The sequence below is a fragment of the Lissotriton vulgaris genome, chromosome 3_1, assembly GCF_964263255.1.
Source record: "Lissotriton vulgaris chromosome 3_1, aLisVul1.2, whole genome shotgun sequence".
NCBI lineage: Eukaryota > Metazoa > Chordata > Amphibia > Caudata > Salamandridae > Lissotriton > Lissotriton vulgaris.
In genome coordinates, this window is record NC_141689.1 from 512004126 (window position 1) to 512025339 (window position 21214).

Here is a 21214-nt window from a genome sequence, read left to right on the forward strand (position 1 = left end):
TGTTGTGGAATAACATTTTAAATGGGATCTCATAAAATGCGTGTATTTTTCTTTTTAAGACTCATAAGTGTTTTTCTACAGCTCTGGGATAAAAATTGGCAACAGTGTATGATAAAATGAAAAGAGTAAAAACAGACATTGCCATACAATTTACCATGTAATTTGCATAATATTGCATAATATATGTACGCCACATGATCTGGCGGCATGACTTTCACATTCATTGCCATATAGCAGCAGTGGCCCTGGCCCTAGTACCCAAACGCTTGGCAGGTCTTGGTAAAAGGAAACCATACATGTTTATCATTACACCAACCTGGCACCAAGTTTACTTTTTCGGCATTGACTCACTGAGAGGCATGTGCTTTATGAGTAGCGTTCACGAAAACGCTGCCTTGAAGTACACGGGAAATGTTGATATATTAGGCACGTCGAGGACAGACATTCGGGCGCAATGTTTGAAACATTTCTTGTACCAGTCTGAACATGAAAAACACGTGTTGGCCTCTGACGGGAAACCCAAACCCGGCGGGTTAAGAGTTAAACTTCGCTCCCTGAGGAGTAAGAGGAGCGCTTCCGGCCTGAAAGTCAAGCATGACGCAGCGAGTCTCGGCCGGGCCCTCCCCCGGGCTCTCGCTCAGTTACAGAGCTGCCTGCAGCCGCCTGGAAGTCTTCAGGGGGAGTTTCAAGGCTACGGAGCGCGGCTCGAGCTCGCAGCAGCGCTCCCCGAAAATGTGACGTCAGACCACCAGCATGCGTCCGAGAGCTGCAAAAGACGTCAGCATGAGAGAGGCGCTCGTGCTGGGGCTCCTGGCGCTGTGCTTCCTGCCCCCCGGCGCCTGCCAAGAAGGTGAGCGCGGGTCTTTGCGTTGTATAATTTGTGCACAGGTTGAGCGCCGTTTGACTGACCCTGCTACCCCCCCCCCTCCCCCCCCCCCAACCTCCTTCACTCCTCGGAGGAATGGAGGGTCTCTAGAGTTTTTACTAACGTTTCAAGTTGAACTTCCATAATGAACCAACTTAACTCAGTTTATCCATGAGATTTTAAATTCGCGTCTAAGACGTTTCTTCTTCAGATGAGCTCATATTTGAGAAACTAGAGGATATTCTGAACAAATAGCAATGGGTGAGAGGGCGGGATGCAGGAGGGCAAACACCAACAAAGCGACAAGCTAGCGCGGCACCCCTTGTAGAACCTCGGCAGCAGAGCCCTGTAAGCAAGGATGACCCCATATCACCAGGGGCGCCGAGGTCTAACCCTGGGCATGCATTTAACACCCCCGGGAGTGGGTCATTTGACCTTAAACTAACCCACTGGAAGTAATTTGGGATCCTTAATTCTGCAGATGTTTCGCGAGGTATAATACTCTTTCACGTTACTGGGGGAGACGTTCATTTCTCGGGTAATTTATTCGGAGGTTGTATTCTTTGGCGTCGATTAACTAATCAGTAAAGAATGCACTTCAGCATTTCTAGTCCTTAAAAAAACAACAAAAAACAATCGTTGGCGAGCGTTGAGGCACCTGAACAATTTATTCCTACAGCTTTTCCAGGATTCACCCTTTAAACGGTTCTGCACATTACATTAAATACTATAATAACTATCCTGGGTGGCAAAACCAAACGAAACTGCTTTATAACAGATCTTCGATCTGAAGGGAGCCGACTGCTAGCCACAGGGTGATACTATGCATGGATAAATTAGAGGCGCCTTCGTCAGACTACACATCTGGCAGGATCCTAGCTGTAAAGTAGCTCCCTGAAAACGTCCAACACTGCCTGGGCGCTCTGGTTCGTGTTCACTATGGAAGGGTGGAGTAGCAGACTCAACTACGGATTGCTTACACTCTGATCCTCAACAGCACCACAAATCATGTCTACTTTCAGACATGTGCCAAATATTCAAGCCAACAACTCCTCCCCCCCCCCCAAAAAAAACAGTTGGTTGCCGTAAAATGTTCCCGCATTCTGTGTTGCGATTAAACAAACCGTGAACTTTATATGTCGGGGTAAAGGCAACTCACTGTTTCACAAGGTCAATGAATGACACAAAACTGCAGTTTTGTAGCAACATGCAGCAAGTTGTTTCCGTCACCCGTGATTCACCAGTAATTACAATATGTGGATGAGCCACCGGCATGCATATTTGTGTATGAGCACAATGTGTTGTCTACAGCAAAATGGCTGTTTCGCTTTTGTCTTTGTTTTCCACACGGTAATACAATTCTTCCCCGCACCGAGGGATTTCATGTGTACGCTACATGTGTGCATGCTTGTCCCTTGCCTCCCTCCCGGTACACCCAACGCAATATCCATGGCCACTTGAATTATGCGGCAGGGAAGGAGCAAATTATGCAGCAAAATAAGGCAAATTATGCAGCGCAATGCGGCACATTTTGTGTAATTATTTAGGCTTTTGTTTTTTACACGTTAGCAGTTCATGGGCAAAGGTTAGTCCCACTTTGACACCCAAATACTGAAATAAGCAACTGGTGACCAGTCAAATTGGCAAGTGCCTTCCACTGTGCGGCAATGTGTTGCTGCATTTTGAAAACATTTTTGATCCTTTTGACCTAGAAACATTTTTTTGCAGAAATCTGCAGCAAATGATAGAGTATGTGGCAAATGTAGAAAATCAATAATTATGCTGAAAATGTCGCAGCCGCAAACTCTCGCAGTGCCAGTGGCCCCGACACGGTCTCTTCACGCGCCTGCACTGCTGACCTTTCACCCCATGTTTTGAGATACTTCTTAGGTCGCGCCCCTATTCAAGAGGTCTGTTGTACAAAACTGAACACCCCTTATTTCCTCTAAGTGTGCTGAGATGGATAGGTTTAAGAGCGGCATAAGTTAACTGTAGCTCACCAAAAACACAAGACAAAACCCAGCTATTGCTGCTCTGTCCTGCAACAACATCACACCACCAGCCTCAACACATCTGCAGAATTATCTATTTCCACCCCTCTGCACGACAACCGGCCCCTTGTTCTGCGTCCTCGAACACCAGACAAAACATGACTCAGGGTTGTGCTTTTAATTCTACAACATAGGTCTGCAAGGAACATGGCATAAAACGTGATGGCAAAGTGGCTGTGACGTAAGCACTCGTTGGTAACCAGACTATGATGCCTGGAGCCACTCTGCCTTTCAAAGGTTGGTACATGGAGTGCCTACAAACTGGGCATTAGCCCCTGTTGTTCACAGAGCGTACATACACGGCAACGATTCCACCATGAAATGCTGCATAAAACAAATTCATATTTGTGTTTAGGAACTCAATGTTTCGTTTTCAGTGGGATGTGGCAGGACATACAATTCCAAAATGGCTGCTCCCAAGTACTGTAGTAATATCATAGGAATGTACTTTTAAAACGGTTTGCCAAACACCTTTGTCATGGCAGCCTGAGAGTGCAACAAAGCAGGGCTTTTAATTTAAGATTAAGCAAGTTATAAATCAGGCCTAACAGCCTGCTACCGCTGCCAAAAAAAAGCTAAGCAAATTAAGACAAAGAGCAGTGCCTCTGCCTAGGAAAAAGATACTGCGCATAAGTAGTCCAGCTGGAGCTTTCCCACCCTTATGGGCCGGGTTAGAAACGTGCATCTCGGTGGTAGTAGTACTTCCGGATGCTCTCACACATCTTTTTGAATCAACCACGAAACGTCCAACTCTATTAGTAAAGGTGCAAATGGGGCCTAACTGTATATGAATATTGTCTGGATATTCCTATTTTCGGTTTTTTTAGGGCCAATTAACAAGGCGTGTAAACAACAGCCCCTGCTAGGTTGGGATCTGTGCCAGATCCATCTCGCAGACACCACAGAATGCCCATTTAAGACATCACACGCCCGGCTCAGTTCTTTTCCACTGGGAGAAAGGAGCAGTGAAAACAAGATAAACCGTGTAAGCACACCCGGGAAAGAGGAACAAGTGACAAAGAATCTTCAGCAGTAGGAATTCGAAAACAGGTTGTAATGGCTGATCGAATAGAGACAGATCTGCTTGATGGTGAAACAAACAAGGCCGTCTTTAAAATGGAACATTACCTGTGAAATGACCCGCCTCCAAAATGTTTGTATCTCTATGGCCAGAGACACAAAAGTCAGGGCTGGCCTCTGGCTCCTGGAGGGCTGCCATGGCTGGAAAGTATTTGAAGGTACCTTCGCGCATGGCCATGCGGTGTCTTATGCACCAGGCACAGTGTTTCGAACAGTTTCTAGGAGGGATTATTCAGGTAGTCTTTCGAAGGTGGGCATGGTATGTTCATAACATCTCAGTTTGAGGGTTAGCTAAGCCGCTCGGTATTGGAACAAATGAAGCACAGATGGTGGTGCAGTAGTCCAAGAGTGAGTTCACCTGAGATTCAACGTTATTTTATGAAGAAGGATTCCATTACATTTTCACATATGTGATAGCATGCATTAGTCGTGGTTGCCTTCACTTGGTTTGTGAAGGATAGGTCACTGTCAAACAGCACACTAAAATTAAGTCTTTTTCAAGAGGCAAGCCTATAGTGCCTGTCCTTTTAAACATGTAAGTCAGCCGGAGGCAAAAACACCAACTGCTGCAAGTCCAACAAGGGCCACATCTTCTTTTAACCCACTGCCACAATCTGGCTTCGTTCCATGACCTTACAAGTTTTATGCGCTGGGTAACTGGGAATTCTCCAGTTTTGGGGCAGCTGACTTGAAATGTTTTTTTTAGAACCGAAAGCCAATCTACATTTACATAAAAAATAAAGTATGTCTGTCTGTCTGTTAGTTCTTTATGCATTACAACACCATTGACCCGATCGCCATGAGACTTTGGGAAGTTGTTGAGTACACTCCCGCGAAGGTTTCTGGCATACATTTTTTAAAATATCGACCCCCCCAGGCCCCTCATAATCTTTCGAATACTGATGTACGCACAAGACGGAAAAACAAAAAATCATGTATCCACAAGCACTCGAATAAATAAATAGAATTAAAACGACACTATGAAATGTTTTCCATATTAAAATGAATGTTTCAATAAAAATGACACAATGTAAATTGAACGTTATCATAACGAGTTTCCTTGAATTTCCTTTCTTCGGAGAGCGCAGCAACGCGCGACGGGTAAGCTAGTAAATCTATAAAACAAATTACACTGATTATAGTTGAGTGTTGAACATATTTTATTTAATTAAATCTGCTTGATTGAATTTACAGATGGGCTTTTGAAAATCATATAGTTTATTAATTAGCTACAAAATTTCACAATTAACAGCACAGCAAATTAAGACAAGACACTGACTGGAAAGCGCTGTACCCTGTAGAAAACAGCCAAGACATCAAAGTCTTGTCTTTTTTTTATTTATTTTTTACAACTAATCCTATGAAATTTGATAGGAAGATAAACATTACAGGCAGGAAGGTAAACATTACAGGCTGAGTTATACGAGCAACAGAAAGACTGATCCAACGTTCAAAGAATAATCTTAAAAAAATCAAACATGTCGACAATCTCTCGAAGTGTTCTGCAGGAATGACCAGGTGTTCGAGCAATGGAGAACTAAAACGTTTAGCCTCATGGATCTCTAGGAAGAGAAAAAGATCGATGTACATCTGGGATCTCTGCCTTGTTTACATTGGTCAAATCCAAACCCAGCTTTGTACTATTTATCGCAAAGTATGGGACCTATCGGGGTGGTACATCTTCTTTCATTGGGTCCTTGCTATGGTTAAATACCACTCTAAGAGAAACAGTGACCGATGCACTCTTCATCCAGAAGATTAAGGATGGTGACCGGGAACATACAACCAGCTGTGGGAGTCGTACCCAATTGCCGCGGTAATCACCAAAACACCATCATTCAGAACACTTCCTGTCAGTAGGAGCTGGCCTGGGATCATCCTGCTATCACAAGGACCAGGGTGCTCGGAGTACCACACCCCAAACTGAATTAAGTTGTCTGTTAACATGCCAGAAGCATTTTAAGATGGGGCGGGGGTATTTAGTGCCTATGTAGCAGAAAAGGTTACCATGGAATATACGAGACTGCCCACAGTAATAGGGAAGGGTTGGACACAATCCCCTAAATACGCCCCCCCTCTTTTAGTTCAAAATATCTTCTGAGGTCTTATTTCTATTTGTCATTGATGATAATCACATAACTGGCTTTAAATCAGCCTTTTTTGGTATGTAGCTGTCATTACAACCTCTCGTGTTTTTACAGTGTGTTTTGATGCCTGTATATTACCCATTTCCTTTTAAATTTAGATGCTCCTATCACTTTTTCTGTCTTCTAGCACAGTAAATAACAGTCTGTTGATCTTTTTGGAAGCCATTCAGTCCTCTAAACCCGTTGTTAGTTGTAGGTGGTACGGCTGGTCCATGTGTTAGGTGGTAGCGGGGCATACTCGCTCATGTTGGTCTGGCATTGATAGCTGGGCCCGGGGAGGCTGGGACTTTTCTCCTACTGTCATACTGAGCCATACACTAAAAAACAGCATAACTCTGAATTCGTTTTTTTCTTGTTATATTTTTGTTGCTGCCCTTTCTTTTCAAGCATATGTTTGGTCCTTTTTTTGCAGCTGTTGTCTTTGTGGACTGCATTACTGCCTGTATCACTGGTGTTGCTTAATAATGTTTTACTTGCTTGTCTGCCTCCATATATTGTATGTACTGTTTCACTTGCTGACTACTGCTCTACAGATCCATACTACAATTGTGGGTGGTACAGTTGAATCAATATCCTTAATTGAAAAACAGACCTAGGCCTTCACATTTAATCGAATGCCAGGTGCCTAGTTTGTAAATAAATACGTGCAGAGGCCTACAGTTTTTCTTAAGAGCCATCCACTGGTGATGCCGAATTTATGAGTTGCCAAATACCAGGGCTATCATGTCTTGAATCCAGTTCATGTTTTCCCCAACCCCACCCTCCTCTTTCTTCCTCTTTTCCCAACTCTTGCAGGATCCTGGTTATCCCTGCGGTCTCCCTGGTACCCTACTTTTCATTCCTCTTCTATCCACCTTATCTGCTTTTCTCTCTCTAGCCCTGGGTAAAACTGATGAGGCCAGGGTCTCCAAAAATAAGTGTCAGTGCCCACCACCTGCAACCACCGCCGGCACACAATAAGCACCGCTAATGCCGCCCACAGAAGCCTCTTGGAAGTCCTGTAGCACTGCCACAGAAATGAGTGTCATGATTACGTAAATAATGTAATATTACGCCGTGTGAATTATTCACAAATGAGAACAAAGTGTTCCTGTATTGAGAGTACATTAAGCACCCCCTTTTATTCTCGTGCATGTTTTTCTGATTGGTTGCTGCGACACCACTGCACATTCACTTGGTCCACTACATCACATCCTGTTGGGTGTTTAGCATATTTAGACTCTGCACTAATTCCTCGTAGTGTCCCCAGTTTCGTAAAAATTATGCAGTTCCTGCCGGATTGGCACAGGATGCAACCATTCAAGCTGGTGGGAACCAAAGGCTCGCATTTAGTCAAGCTCCTAGAGGGAAAGTTTAATGATGCATCATCTGCGCCTAGAGTACGTCCTCCTCTACCTGCCTCCTCGAACAAAAGAACCTGGTCTCAGAGATGAGACGCTTATCCTAAAGTTGCCGGTGATCTGCAGCAGGTCTTGTCAGTGCTGGTACTCCAAAGCCCCCTTACCTCCCTGTGCGGCAGAACCTCCCCAGACACTAATGTTCTCGCCACTTGTCCTTGGAAGAGGGGGTGGTGTCAGTGATGGATCACCAACACAACACCAGGCCTCTGCCACCCTCACATGCACAGCTGTAGCAGAACCTAAAGGGAGCGGATCTATGGATAGATGAAACTTATTAGAGACTCTTCTTTCTGTGGCCAAAGTAACTTGGAAAAAAGGTCAGATGAGGTCAAGTAGGAGGATGAATCTCTCACAGCAAAAAAATGTACCGCATCTAACTGATGCCAGGAAATACACTACTAAAATGTCAACAATCGAGAAGATGACCTTCCGTTTTGATTGAATAACTTGGAAAAAAAATGGCAGAAATCCACACTAGAAAGGGGAGTTTTGGCAAAACGGTAGAAGATTAATTTAACCCAAGAGAGGCGTAAATATACCTGTTCGCGCTGTCCTGTTGTGAGGTGGCTGGGATGCGTGGTTAGAGTCCGGGGCCTACATTATGGGCCCGCCTGGAGGGATAAGGCTCCGGGCCATGGAAGCAGCCTGTTGTCTTTGGGGCGGATATTTTCCAGCCCAGAGCCACTGAGTTTGGTTTTGCTGGAATCGTAGGTTCCATCCTCCCTCATCTCTACACCAAAAGCCATAAAAATCCCAATGAGGGCTTTGGTTGGTGGGTGGCAAACAGAGCTTGCGCGGTTTCACTAGAGTGCTCATGTTTGAGGGAGTATGGTGGGAAACACCTTCCCTGAACATTTGTTGTGTGAATTCAATTTCTGTAGTTTGGAGGAGAACTTTGCTTCACTTCTTTTACAGACTATCAGTGGGGGTCACCTCCTCTTTTTCTGCTCCTAGTCCACCAGAGAATCATATGCCAGGCTGAGGAGCCCTCATCTGGGGCACTTCACATTTCAGGGTTGTACCTCAATGAGCTGTTTATCTGGAGCAGGAGGTCGCCAGCAGATTAAGAGCTTCAAGCAGTGTCTCACTGTCTGTCCATCCAGTTCAGGAATGTGCAGCAGTGGAGTCTGGCCAGGTCAGTGTGCAGGAGCAACACTCAGCCCGCCCTCTTCTTAAATAATGTCCTGCCACTGCCTGATAAGAATCTTTAAATAAACAATCAGTAAATGTTTGACATCAGCTTACACAGTTTGAAAACCTCCACCCTGAAGAAAACCAAATCATGACGATCAGTCGCAGTCAAAAGTTTATTCTCCTAAAGTTAACAGCATTCGCTTGCACTGCATTTAACACGTTCTTTCTCTTTTTTCCCCTTATCTTTTAACATTTTTTTTTATCTGTCTGGTACTCTTTTAATCTTTCTTTCATTTATGTCTTCTTTCTTCACCTTTTTCTACCAATCGTTCACTTTTTCTTTGTTTCACTATTTTTCTTGCTTTCTTTCTTCCTGTCTTGCTCTTTCATCATTTTTCTTTCCTTAATCTTGCTCTCCTTTCTTTGTCTCCATTTCACTTTTGTTCCTTCTTTCCTTTTCTCTTAATTCACCAATCGAACATGGGCATCAGCAATTTTAGATTAGAAAACTAACAAGCATCTGCATTGCAGTAGGTCTTGCATTTACGAGAGTTTGAGCTATTGGCATTTGAAAATAACAATGCCTTTTATTTATGTGTTCTTTTTAAAACATAAAAAAAGGGCATTGTCATTTACAATGCCAATAGCTTAAACTCTCGCAAATGTGAGACCTATTACATTGCAAATGCGTTTGTGCTATAAAAATTAAATACAAGAGCTTGGAGACAGCAAGTCAAAGCTATTTGAGAAAATAGTGCTCGGAGACAGTAATTAAAGCCTACCAAGTACCAACACACGAAACAGGGAGTGTCGCCATGGGAGCTTACGATATGAGACAAGCCAGTACTAAGGAGGGACTACTAAGCCTATTGACCTATGAACATCCACAATTTACAGTGGACAATGACACAAGCCAATGAAAAGTATGGATGAGAGTGGGCGGAGCTTGAAGTCCGTACCTGAATACAGCATGCCTCGGAGAGCAGCGCATGTACTGCCCATGCTTGACCTAATTATGTCTGCCGGTACCATGGTGCATGCACCCACCTGTTACACACAACACATGCATGTGTCCAAACACTAGCGGCTGTTTTGGAATGGGTTTTTGTTACTAGAAAACCCATTGCAAAACTGCATTGCATGTGTGCTTATGAGTCTTCACACACGCAATTGCAAAAAAACTTTTTAAAAAAGCAGTGGCAAAGCCAATAAGCTTGTCATTTTAGAACTAGGGCCTATTGGCTTTGCCAGTTCTTATTTAAATAAAGCTATGACTGGAGCTGTCCACATTAAGCATTGCATCAACAAGAATGTGTAAGGTGGCATTTTACAGAACTAATTGAAAGTAACGCTTATGTCGGCAATGTGCTCTCTTTCTTATAGAGCCTGCGAATTAGTAGGCTTACAATATTTAGAGTCACCCGTTATTACTGCGTTGCAAGAGTACCACTGTTTTTTTCTATACCCGACACTTGTGTCAGTGGTGGCTCCCACCACTACTGCTTGATCTTTAGGGAGGCATAAACAAGAACATGTGTAAGAGTTCTGAGCTGGTCAACACTGATAGCACAATGATACCTACTGTGCTCCATTAGACAATGCAAAGCAATGACCGAACCCGTACAAAAGAGCCCATAACTAAGGGAAGCAACATTGATGTAATATAGCACTTAGAGATGGTTAACACAATGATGGTACTAAAAGAATATTCTTCAATTAGTATCACTCAGGGTACCTTCTGTGTTAGTCTTGTGATCCGAAATCAGAAACTGTCCTCACGACGACCCGTGAGCTTTTGTCCCTAAATCTTGAGGAACACCCTCTTCCACCCTAGGAAGATTAGAGATGTTGTGGTATAAATAACCAGGGCTCCTACTGATAATGTCTAGTACCACAAGAAAGAGCCCACAGAATGTTTAGGGGCTACTTGGGGAGTCACAGCTGGAGTGGCCACACAGAATAGTCACAGGAAAGGCAGGGGAGAGGTAAACATTTAGTATGCATATTAACCCCCAACAGAGTTTTATTTAGCGCGAACTTGACCCGTTATCGGGTATCAGAGCGCTTTACATAGCACCAGTTGCGTTACATGAGGACACATTCATTTTTCTTTGGCACGGGGAGATTAAGTGATTTGCTCAGATTCACAGGATATTCAGCGTCATTGCAGAGACTCAAACCCAGTTCCCCAGATTCAAGGTTGCCGCCCTGTCCGTTAGACCCCAATGCATTCTTGGATAGCAGTCTCTGAGCGATTAGGAGAAACAACACATGTACCAAGCCTGTTCCCATCATGGGAAGGCATGTTTCACAACGAGTGCTGCTTAAAAACCTAGTTGTTGCTTATGATTACTATTGGTAAACTCAGTTTCTGAACTCTCTTTCAGATTGCAGTCTTACTAAGTTTATGTTGTTGTACTTCTGTACTGAAAGATATATCGATTAAAGGGGTAAAAGAAGGAGAAGTAGAGAGAAGAACCCTGTATAGAGGACATGCAGATCTTGCTACCGTCTGGTTGCCTACTGCCTTTTGTCCTGGTCTGCAAGACACATCCGGTTATCAGCTTGACTTTCAAAAGGAATTAATTTGAGATCCAAATGATGCAAGTTACTGTCAATCCCTAGCCAGAGGCAGTTACTAATGTGCTAAATAAAATGTAGCTCCAGTAAGTTTGATTGACCTGTATTCTTGCATTCACAGAAGTCTATACAGGTAGATTCACACCTTACTTGGAGAAAATGTTTAGTTGAAGAGAGCCCTTGTAGGACCTGACAGATGCGTCCTATTAACAATGCACATAAAGCCCACAGGTGAGAGGAAGACAAAGCAGCAGGAGCACATTACATCACGTTGACATCTTTCCCTTTAGCTTATAAGGAGTGGAGTTGCACACTGGTTCTGGTAAGACTGTGCCAGTACTCCCCAATGCATGCTGATATATGTAGTCAAGCGATCTTTTACTCACTGTAGAGTTTGGTTACTTTCATGTTCAAGAGCAGCCCAGTGCTTGGTAACCCTTGATCCATGTTTCATACTTTCAGTATTCTTCAGAAAGAGAAGTCTAGGAAGGGGAGGGGTGCTGCTTTGGATTAGTTCCTTCCCTTCAGGGCCAGTCCATAAGTCAAGATAGTAGAGTCTGTTTTAAGGAGAGTTCTAATCGGTCACTTAATATATTCTGAAATGGCCACCAAATGCTTGCTTAAAGAACTGGATATTGGCAGTGTTACCTAATCATTTGTCTGTATGCTTTCTCTACAGATGAGAAGGCCACTCCAAACCCCAAGACCTTTCGTGGCCATCCGAAAGACTATGAGAAACTTTCACACCACATTTTGAATAGTGGGTCCGAGGAGCCTTCAAATGAAATGCACGTGTGCTCAAAGTGGAAATCTAATGAAGCCATACTACAAGTCAGCAATACCACCATGAAGTACCTCACTAGTCCTATGAGTACTGGACTCATCCCAGCAGTTTACATTGCTGTAATCATGGTGGGGATACCGGCGAATGCCATCACTCTGTGGATGCTCTTCTTCCGTACCCGTGCGGGTGGCACTTCTGTTTTTTACATAAACCTAGCGATTTCGGACTTTCTCTTCTGCATCATGTTATTTTTTAAAATATCTTACCATCTGAAAGGAAACCACTGGATTTTTGGAGAAACCATGTGCAGGGCCATGACTGTGGTATTCTATGGCAACATGTACTGTTCTATCCTCCTCCTTATGTGCATCAGCATCAGCCGCTATTTAGCCATTGTCCATCCTTTCCTCTACCGAAGTCTGGCGAAAAGACGCTACGCCATCCTCCAGTGCATCTTGGTCTGGGCTGTTGTCTTTGTGTATATGCTGCCTTTTTCCATCACTAAACAAAGTTATCAGTTGGATGAACTCAACGTCTCTACTTGCCACGATGTACAAAATGCCTGCAACACGTCTTCTACCTTCCATTTCTACTACTACATCTTCCTTGCTGTGTTTGGATTTCTGGTTCCACTTGCCATTATTATTTTCTGCTGCATTTCCATCATCAGGACCCTCAGCACCCATGATCAGAAGTGGTACTGGTACGTTAAAATGACAGTCCTGATCTTCACCATCTTTGCCGTATGCTTCACGCCAAGCAACATCATACTGATTATCCATCAAGTGAAGTATTATTACACGTCCACCGATGACTTGTACTTTTACTACCTCATTGCTCTGTGTCTGAGCAGCCTCAATAGCTGCCTGGATCCCTTTCTGTATTTCTTCATGTCCAAAATGACTGGCCAGACCCGTGATTATGTTGCCATGTTCAAGATGCCTGAGAAAGCACAGCTTCAGTGCTCATCTGAATGAAAGCAGTGTATCTCACCCAAGGAATTATTCATCTTGTATGAGAGAGAGACTGAGTTTGTTATGCCTCCTAGCTATCTAGCGCCATAGGCAGTCATGAACATATTTTATAAGAATGTATTAAACAATTGGCTAAACAGGAGCTTTTAATGTACATTTGCAGCTGTTTCACTGGTTTCACTGTAGAAGACAGTCATTTGCTGAATTTCTTGTTTAGTCCCAGTATAATCGAAATTCATTCATAGCACCACCCAAATCCTCATTTGGAAATGGTTCATACTTCTCCCACACGCTAATCCTCATCCAGCCAGTGTCTCTCCTACTCACCATAACTGACCAAGACCCACCCTAAAGGGCCACTGTAGCAGGGGAAGGCTATGAACTGCCATTTATTCTTACGGGGGGGGGGGGGGTATAGAGTTACAAAACTCACTACTAATGTGCTTTGCTATGTATGTGATATAGTATTAGATTTGTCTTTTATGTTTGCTTGTTCCTTTTATCATAGATCATTGCGCCAGCCACATTTCAGATCTTTCAAACAATTAACGGTGCTCCACAGGTGAGCACTTTAGAAGTTGCATAAATTAATAAAGCAATCCGGAAAAAAATAAAACACATACATGAGTTTTTTCATAGGTTTCTACTGCCAAAGTTTTCTCCAAGCACATCCCACACTTTGATCTTCTATTTCTACCAAACTCAGCGGTTTGCTGCCTTTGGCACTGTGGACAGACATCTGCAGGCATGATACACCATACCACAAAAAGTCAGAAAAGTAGCGCACTCTGTTTTTGGAATCCTAATGCTCACTATAGTTTCCTTTCAACCCCACCCCCACATTTCAGACAAGAAACTACACAGAAATTCAATAACATACACACAGTTCCACATCTCACAGTCATGCCTTGCCAATGATTTTTACCTTTTTACAGGGTTTCTTTGGATTTCCGAAAATAGACCAGTTTCCGATTGTGCTGGGCTTTGGAATTTTAAGCTTGGAGTCTGAATTTCCTCGGCCCAACATAATGGCACGTCCTGGTTCTCCCCGACGAGTGGCATTGAATATGGTCCAGCGTTGATCTTCCCATGTACTCTAAGTTCTGTCTGAGACCTATTTGGAGTACCATTGTTTAAGTAACTGTCCCACTTTTAATAATATCAGTAGGGCGCTTAGAACTGGTGCATCTAACCTTCATCTACAAAGAGCTCATTCAACACAATCCCTTATATTAAGCATTCCTTGGACTGTTTTCAACCACTCCCTGTGACCCACAGAATGGTTCACAACGAGTCAACAGGCCTTAGTGCACCAGATCCCTAGGGGTTAGAATTCCACTTAAGTTCCAGATTTTCCAGTGTTTTGATGCCTCGTTAACTTGATCTCCTCTTTGTAAGTGGTCTCAAGTGTGTAATTGGGGCCAAGGACCTACACTGCATGAACAGCTTTCTCCTGCTTTCTATACGCTTCTCCAGTTATGTCACAGCAGGTTTCTCAATACTCTTCGGTTGGATCCTGCAGGCTGGTACTTCCATCGGTTCATTAGTTGATACACCCCACGCAGAGATGGATGGGTTATGCCAACATGTCCAATGCATCCAAGAGAGGCACTCTCCCCTCCACAGCTGCTTTCACTCTTGAAATGGGGAATATTTGTCCATATGGCCCTAAAGTCTGCTGTGACCAGCTCTGCATTCACCCAATCGGGTACCACCAGACTGCTTGTTCATCGGCGGGTAGATTTTTAAAATTCCAATAAGGTCTCTTTAGCATTGTGCTTCACAGCGGACATGCCCCAGGTGAGTTGAAATGTTGAATGCAGTTCGGTCTGTGGTGTCTCCTACAGAAGTCCAGAAATGCATGTTCCAACTATTTTGCCGAGAAACATGTGCTGGTCATAGTCAGCAGTTGCTTTTATTGGGACAAAGCATAGTGCCAATACTTTTTTAACAATGATAAAATAGCTGGATTTCCAGAATGACACATGAGGTGCCAGGGCTGCTGGGATGAAGGTGGGGTCCATGGTGCGGAGTATTTGGTCTCTTCAATGAATTTCAAGGGGATGAGGTGATAGTTTGGCTCATAATGTGCAACACTATCCTGTGTCCCACTGTTGTACTTCTTAGTACTCGCAGCACTTTAGCTTGGGCTTATAATACACACTTTTTTTAAAGCGTGATGTTTCTTATATAACTACTTTCTACTTTTTCCAACAAAAATGCACTTTACTTTAGACATAGTGCTGGACTGTCCTTACTTTCCAGTAGGTGGAGGATGGAGCAAGCTGTGTTGTTTTTTTTGTATGTCCGTTATACTTTTGTATTTTGTTTCTGATATTGTGTGTTTATATTGATAAATGTGCGTTGTTTAATGCATTCAATAAAAATATGTTTAAAAAAATGGTCCCTAAAACCAAAAAACACCGCTCTTGCTTTTCATGCACACTTGCGCTTCTTCTCTCCTAGAGCTTTTGATAATTTTTCCCAAATTCAGAGTAGAAAATGTGGCACTTTATATTAAATACGTTTCGGTGATGCTTGAGTTATGGCCAGAAGTACTCAAACTGTCTGCCTATAATGTAAATGTATTAAGGACTCTGCAGTCACCCCTCCATGTAGCCATTTTTGAGAGCTGGAAAATGCCAGGGCCGGACACTGATGAAACGTAACCACAGCTTTATTGACTCAGGCGAAGGCATGTAACAGCAGGTGACGCACACTGCCGAAGGCAGATACCAAACAAAGTATTTTCGCAAGAAATGGGTGGGGAAAGTGTGAACTCGTCCTTCACTGCAGAAGGAAACAAACACTGGCAAAGCTAATAGGTCTGTCCTGGCAAGACTGCACTTTCAAGTTCTCAATAAATTAATCCTTGGTCAACCCTTGGTAGCTTGGCTGCGAGCAAACAGGTGTTTAAAGCATTTAAAAGCATAAAAATATTAAATAAGTATGACACAACGCATAATAAAAATCCCAGACCAAATTATAAAAATAGGAAACATTTTTATGATTAAAATGACACCAAAACAACAAAAATCCAATGTAGGGAACCAGAGACATGAATTTCTTGTGCCTAAAAGCCAAACGTGCCAACTTGAGGCATCTGGTCGTTCTTGACCTAGACAAAGTCAAAGTTTGAGGCTGACTATGATGGAGGGTGAGTCGGATACAGTGAGCAGGAGGGCCTGGTCCAGTTTTTACCTTCTCACTTTTTTCAGCTTTTTCTCTCAACAGGGAGCAAGGCTCCTCTTCAGGCCGGATTGCGTGTTGACGAAGTCAGATTGCTTTAACGTGAGGCCTCGGTGAAATCCTGAAGTTGTTGGAGCTCTGGAGCTTTCAGCGTCGACAAACCTGATTTTTAGGCCCTGTCGCAGTACATCCTGGGTGGCTTAACTCTCAACGACGGGTCAGTCAACTTATGGAGCTTTTTCAGAAAAATTCTCCAAATGATTCCTAACTTCTGGAGCATCTTCCGGAAGGTCCTTTTGGGCACCCAAAGGCTCCACATCACCAAATTAAGGTTCCAGAATCCCTGAGTTGCTCCTTGTGAAACAAGGCCCACAATCCAACTGGCAAAATCCTTAAAAGTCCACTGAACGCCTTCTAGCTGGGCTCTTCTTGGTGGAGATAATGCGGGTGGAGCTCTTTTAACCTGTTGCTTTGAGGTAGTCCACTCCTCAAACTTTTAGAGTCCGGCAAAGCCCTTCTTTTGCTGAAGGCCAAAGTGTGCAGTAGGTGCAGTCCCTCAGGGTGCAGTCCTCTTGTGCAGGCCAGGGGTTCAGCAGGGCAGTCCTTGTTGTTTCATCCAGACAGGGATGTGAGCTGTTGGGCAGCTCTCCCATATTTATCCAGGCTTCTGGGCTGGCAAGCAGGGGGCACCCCTGGCCCATGGGGTGCAGGGTGCCACCCTCTATGAAGACCACTTCCCCTGAAGTGCGGCAAACTCTTGTCCCAGAAAGCACTGATCCATAAAATCGCAAATAAATAAAATCTTTCCTGGAGCATAAGGTGTGGCTAAACCAACCTACTGATGTGGATAAAGTTCCCTAACACTCCCCTTCCAGCCCTTCTACTAATTCAATTACAGGGGCTCCCATCTGACTGGGGGTGCAGAAAGTTGGGGTGGGCCTGCTTCCTGTCCTCACCGCTATTTTCCCTTTGAAGTCCAGTTTGGCTACCCAACCCCTTTTTGCGGCAGCAGCAGATCTCCAGCCACCAGATGTCTCCTTTGTCTCAGCCCAGGCACCTTCACACCTAATCAAGAGTGCTTGGCTCAGTCTGCCAACGGCCGGCCAATCAGAAGAGGCTGCTACAGGGCTTAATTCAGGCAAACCATAAAAACAAGTTTATAACTTCTTTCCTTGGCGAGTTGCTGGAATTATTGCAACTACCATTTTCATACTTTGAGCTATTATTTTAGTTTACTCCTGTTAATAGTAAGAGTTGATTAATCTTGCATGGAGCCTTCCCATGTTAGCCTACTGAGTGAATTGCACTGCAATAGGGAAAATCGAAATTGGCAATTTCTTCCTAACCAGGGCTTATAAAACATCTTTTATAATGTCCCTTTAACATGGCACACTACCCTGGGGGCACCCAGGGTAGACCTTAAGGGTGACTAGTATGTAAAAATAAGGTGGTTTAACACTTTGGAAGTACTTTTAATTCCAAAATAGAATTAGGACATATTGTTCTTTTAAAAGCAGCCTTCAAAGCAGGGCTGACTTTTAAAATGACAGCAGGCACCACAGCAGCGCACACTTAAGTGCATTAAATCTACCCGGCCTCTAAATGGTTATTCCATCAATAATTGAGCTCTCATGGCCGGGTTTCACCTCCTCAATGATCCTATGTAGTACTCTTAGCGCCAAGACGCCCACGGGCAAACGTACGCGCTTTATAAATTGTATTAATAAATAAAATAAATAAATAAACTTACATGCCCTAACATACACTGGGGACCTACAGATAGGTTGTCCGTAACAGTTTTAATTATACCCAATTACCATGTACCTATTACACAGAGCACAAGTCCTGGGTCTGGGTTGGAGAGCCCAGGGCACAATCAGAAAGCCTGCATCTAGTAGTCAAATATGGGGGCAAAAATGTGGGGGGACACTGTTAAAAGTGATAGTTTCTCACACAATGTATTTTTATTATGATTGTTTTGTAGGACATGAGGCTGGTGAAAAACCTATAGCTGTCTCTAGGCCATTTTGAAAAATGATCTCTCTGTGTTCTTGTCAGGAAAGTGGGCAGTGCCGGAGCTTGTTTACATGTGTTCCAAACAGAAAAAATTGCTATATTTATATATAACTTTCTACCAGGAAGTGCTCAACGTTCTTTAAGATTATAACACTTCCGAAAAATAAACAAACTTGTTCATTGCCTTAGCGCATCTGAATGCAAGCTTGCTTCACCCAATGAAACAGCTGACAGAGAAGTTCAAGAGACAAAAAATGAACTATATCAAGCACATAATGTGATTTATCTGCGCGCCTAAGGTTGTTTACAGCAGGCCTGTAAGAAGAGTTGTGTTAGTTTGCACAGAAAGAGAGGAGCGCCCTATTCAAAAGACTGGGTCACTGGAGAAGGTTTTGCCATGGATTTCATCGTGGATGCAATAGTGACGTTGAAGATGTATGTGTATGGAGCAGGCTATACCCCTGGCCAATACATAATGGATGATGGGATACATTTTCACTGATGGGCAACTAGAAGTTCCCCAGATAAAGACAATCTGATTGGGGCAGGTGGTTAAGTCAATTTCCCATCCAAGTGGCAGAGAAATGCTGTCTAACTATATTGCTCGGGAAAAAAAAGGAGGTGGGACATGTATTTTCAAAGATGCGCTGTGGTCTAGTCAAGAGTGGTACACTTACCCATAAACACTCGGCAAGTTGATCTGTGGCATAAGTTCTATCCAAAGTCAAAAATGGAACTTAAGATGTGTCTTTCACTCGTTAAGATTATTGGGTAACCGTATCACCAGCCGATACACAGTAAAATATTACAGTGATACACACATTAAAATGAGTTGGCTACCTTGCATTTCTGTGCCTTGGCTTGGTGCAGAAGAGCTTGGTAGTGAAAAGAATTCCCAGGGTTCACTGCTTGCAATCTGGCTGTTGGTGACAAGAGTCTCCGCAGGGTATTTTCATGCATTCCTTGATCAATGGCTTCATTTATTTGTCCTATTGCAATAACCCCTTTGGGAGGAAAAATACAAAACTATTCACGTCTGTGATGTAGTTATAAAGAAACAAGTCAAATTCTGTGGGCGACTTTTCATCTATTAAACAGAATCCCTCTATTCTTCTGCCAACCCTTTTAGTGAGTTTTTCACATGGTTCTTAATACTGTAAATGCTACATTAAAAGCAGACTGCTGAGCCGAAGCAGATTTGCCATAGATTCTGTAAGAAAAGCTATGTGTCCTTAGTTACCCTATGTTTTCACAGGAGGGACTATAGAGCCTCATGTCACAAGATGGACCAGGGAGTTTAACTCCTGCTGCGGACATCCAGTGCCATACTCTTGCATGTGCACCGGAACCTTTTACCCATTTGACTCTCGTAAATGAAGTATCATTAAACTGGGTAATACCAACATCTGTTATTAACCGCATGCGCGCTAGCGGTTTTCCCGCTGAGCGCTGCGATTTCGAAAATCCCGCGTTACGTGACAAGGTCAACTCGTCACACGCACAGCGCAGGTAACGCCCATGACGAGTTGACCGTGTCACACGCATCAAAGGGGTTAAAAGTGTAGAGAAACAACAACATTTCAGTATTAATCACTATATAATTCAGGTAATATGGAATGTTAAATTCCATATTAAATTTAGCGCGCTTTAATCTTAAGGACCACACTTCAGTTTAGTCACACGTATCACCTGGGATCGATGAAGCTCTTTCTTCTGTTTTTCCAGCACTCTACCCCAGCTGGCTCAAGTCAATTTGACAGCATTAACCTAACTTTAATCCCTTCATTCTATCTCCTTCCACTACACTCAATGCATTTTCTGAGATTTGCCTACATTCACACCTTATGTACAGATGTCGTCAACAATATTAATACACGTACAACTCCCCTAATTTACTGCATGATCTTCCATAGGTGGCAGATTCATTAGAAAAAGGGATTACCCATTTATCCAGTATGAAAGAATCTGATGTAACCTCAATGCGTTTCTTTAACTAATATACAAATCAAATAATATAACATACTTACAAATTATTCCTTCACTTTTCTGTACTGGATTCTGTTTTATTTCTTTAGATCCTTATAGTTATTATATAAACCACACATAAATACACCTTACACTTACCTCTACACACACCTTACGTTCAAGCAAAACAGTTTTCTTAAAAATGGTAATGGAGCATTTTTTTACCAAAAAACAATATTTATATTCACATTACTGTTATAAAGGATATAACCATTTCAATGCACATCTCTTTTTCATGAAATTAAATCTTGAGGACGCACAATTTGGTGCCAAGACCATAATGTAGTGCACATTCTTCAGGACAAAATGTTTTAAACATTCTTCTAGTCAAGCAATAGCTTGGTGTTTTTTAGAGGTGTAATAATAATTTGTTTTCTTTCTCCTCTATTGTGAATTGTTTTTCGTCGTCAATGGATATTGGTGGGATTAGATTTGTCCCTTCATTCATAACATGTTGTAGATCCAACAGGCTTAAATATTTTTCTATAGCCATATGATGTCTCTTAATATGTTCCATCCATTTTAAAGGGAAATTACTAGTTGCCTCATCTACATGGCGCTAGTATATGAGTGGCATCCTGACAGTGTCCAAATTGGTATTCAAAGATGGAAGATTCGACATCTCTAGTGTGGTATAATTTAACTCAATGAAACATCTCATAAATGGTATTGTACATAAATATCTGAACAATTAAGACAATCGTAAACAAAATTTCAGGAGTAATCTTTTCAATTAATATAATAATATATCTGCAGCCTATACAGAGGGTAAAAAAGGGCCAGAATACATTTACTTTTCTTTTTAAAGTTACATAAACAATGGCATTTGTGTTATTATTAAAAACTTAACTATAGGAACCCTACATTTAAAAGAAAAAGAAAGGTAATCTGAAACATAGTTAACCAACAGGTTGCCATTAAAAGAAAAACACCTAAAACTGTCACTGTGCCTTTAAGAACCTCATACAC

The 21214-nt window shown here is 42.8% G+C and overlaps 2 protein-coding genes across 3 annotated transcripts in view; one reads left to right on the top strand and one right to left on the bottom strand.

Annotated features, from left to right (window-relative positions):
* IQGAP2 (IQ motif containing GTPase activating protein 2) overlaps window positions 1-21214 on the bottom strand; it is a 1114959-nt gene that overhangs the window by 338712 nt on the left and 755033 nt on the right. For both annotated transcript variants that reach the window (XM_086960756.1, XM_086960757.1), the window contains one exon: window positions 19061-19224. In XM_086960756.1, coding sequence (XP_086816882.1) covers window positions 19061-19224 — 164 coding nt within the window. The remainder of the gene's footprint in view (window positions 1-19060; window positions 19225-21214) is intronic.
* On the top strand, window positions 640-15436 carry F2RL2 (coagulation factor II thrombin receptor like 2). Its single transcript, XM_086960758.1, has 2 exons — window positions 640-850; window positions 11937-15436. Exons 1-2 carry the CDS (start codon window positions 754-756, stop codon window positions 13016-13018), a joined length of 1179 nt encoding a protein of 392 aa, XP_086816884.1. The 5' UTR covers window positions 640-753; the 3' UTR covers window positions 13019-15436.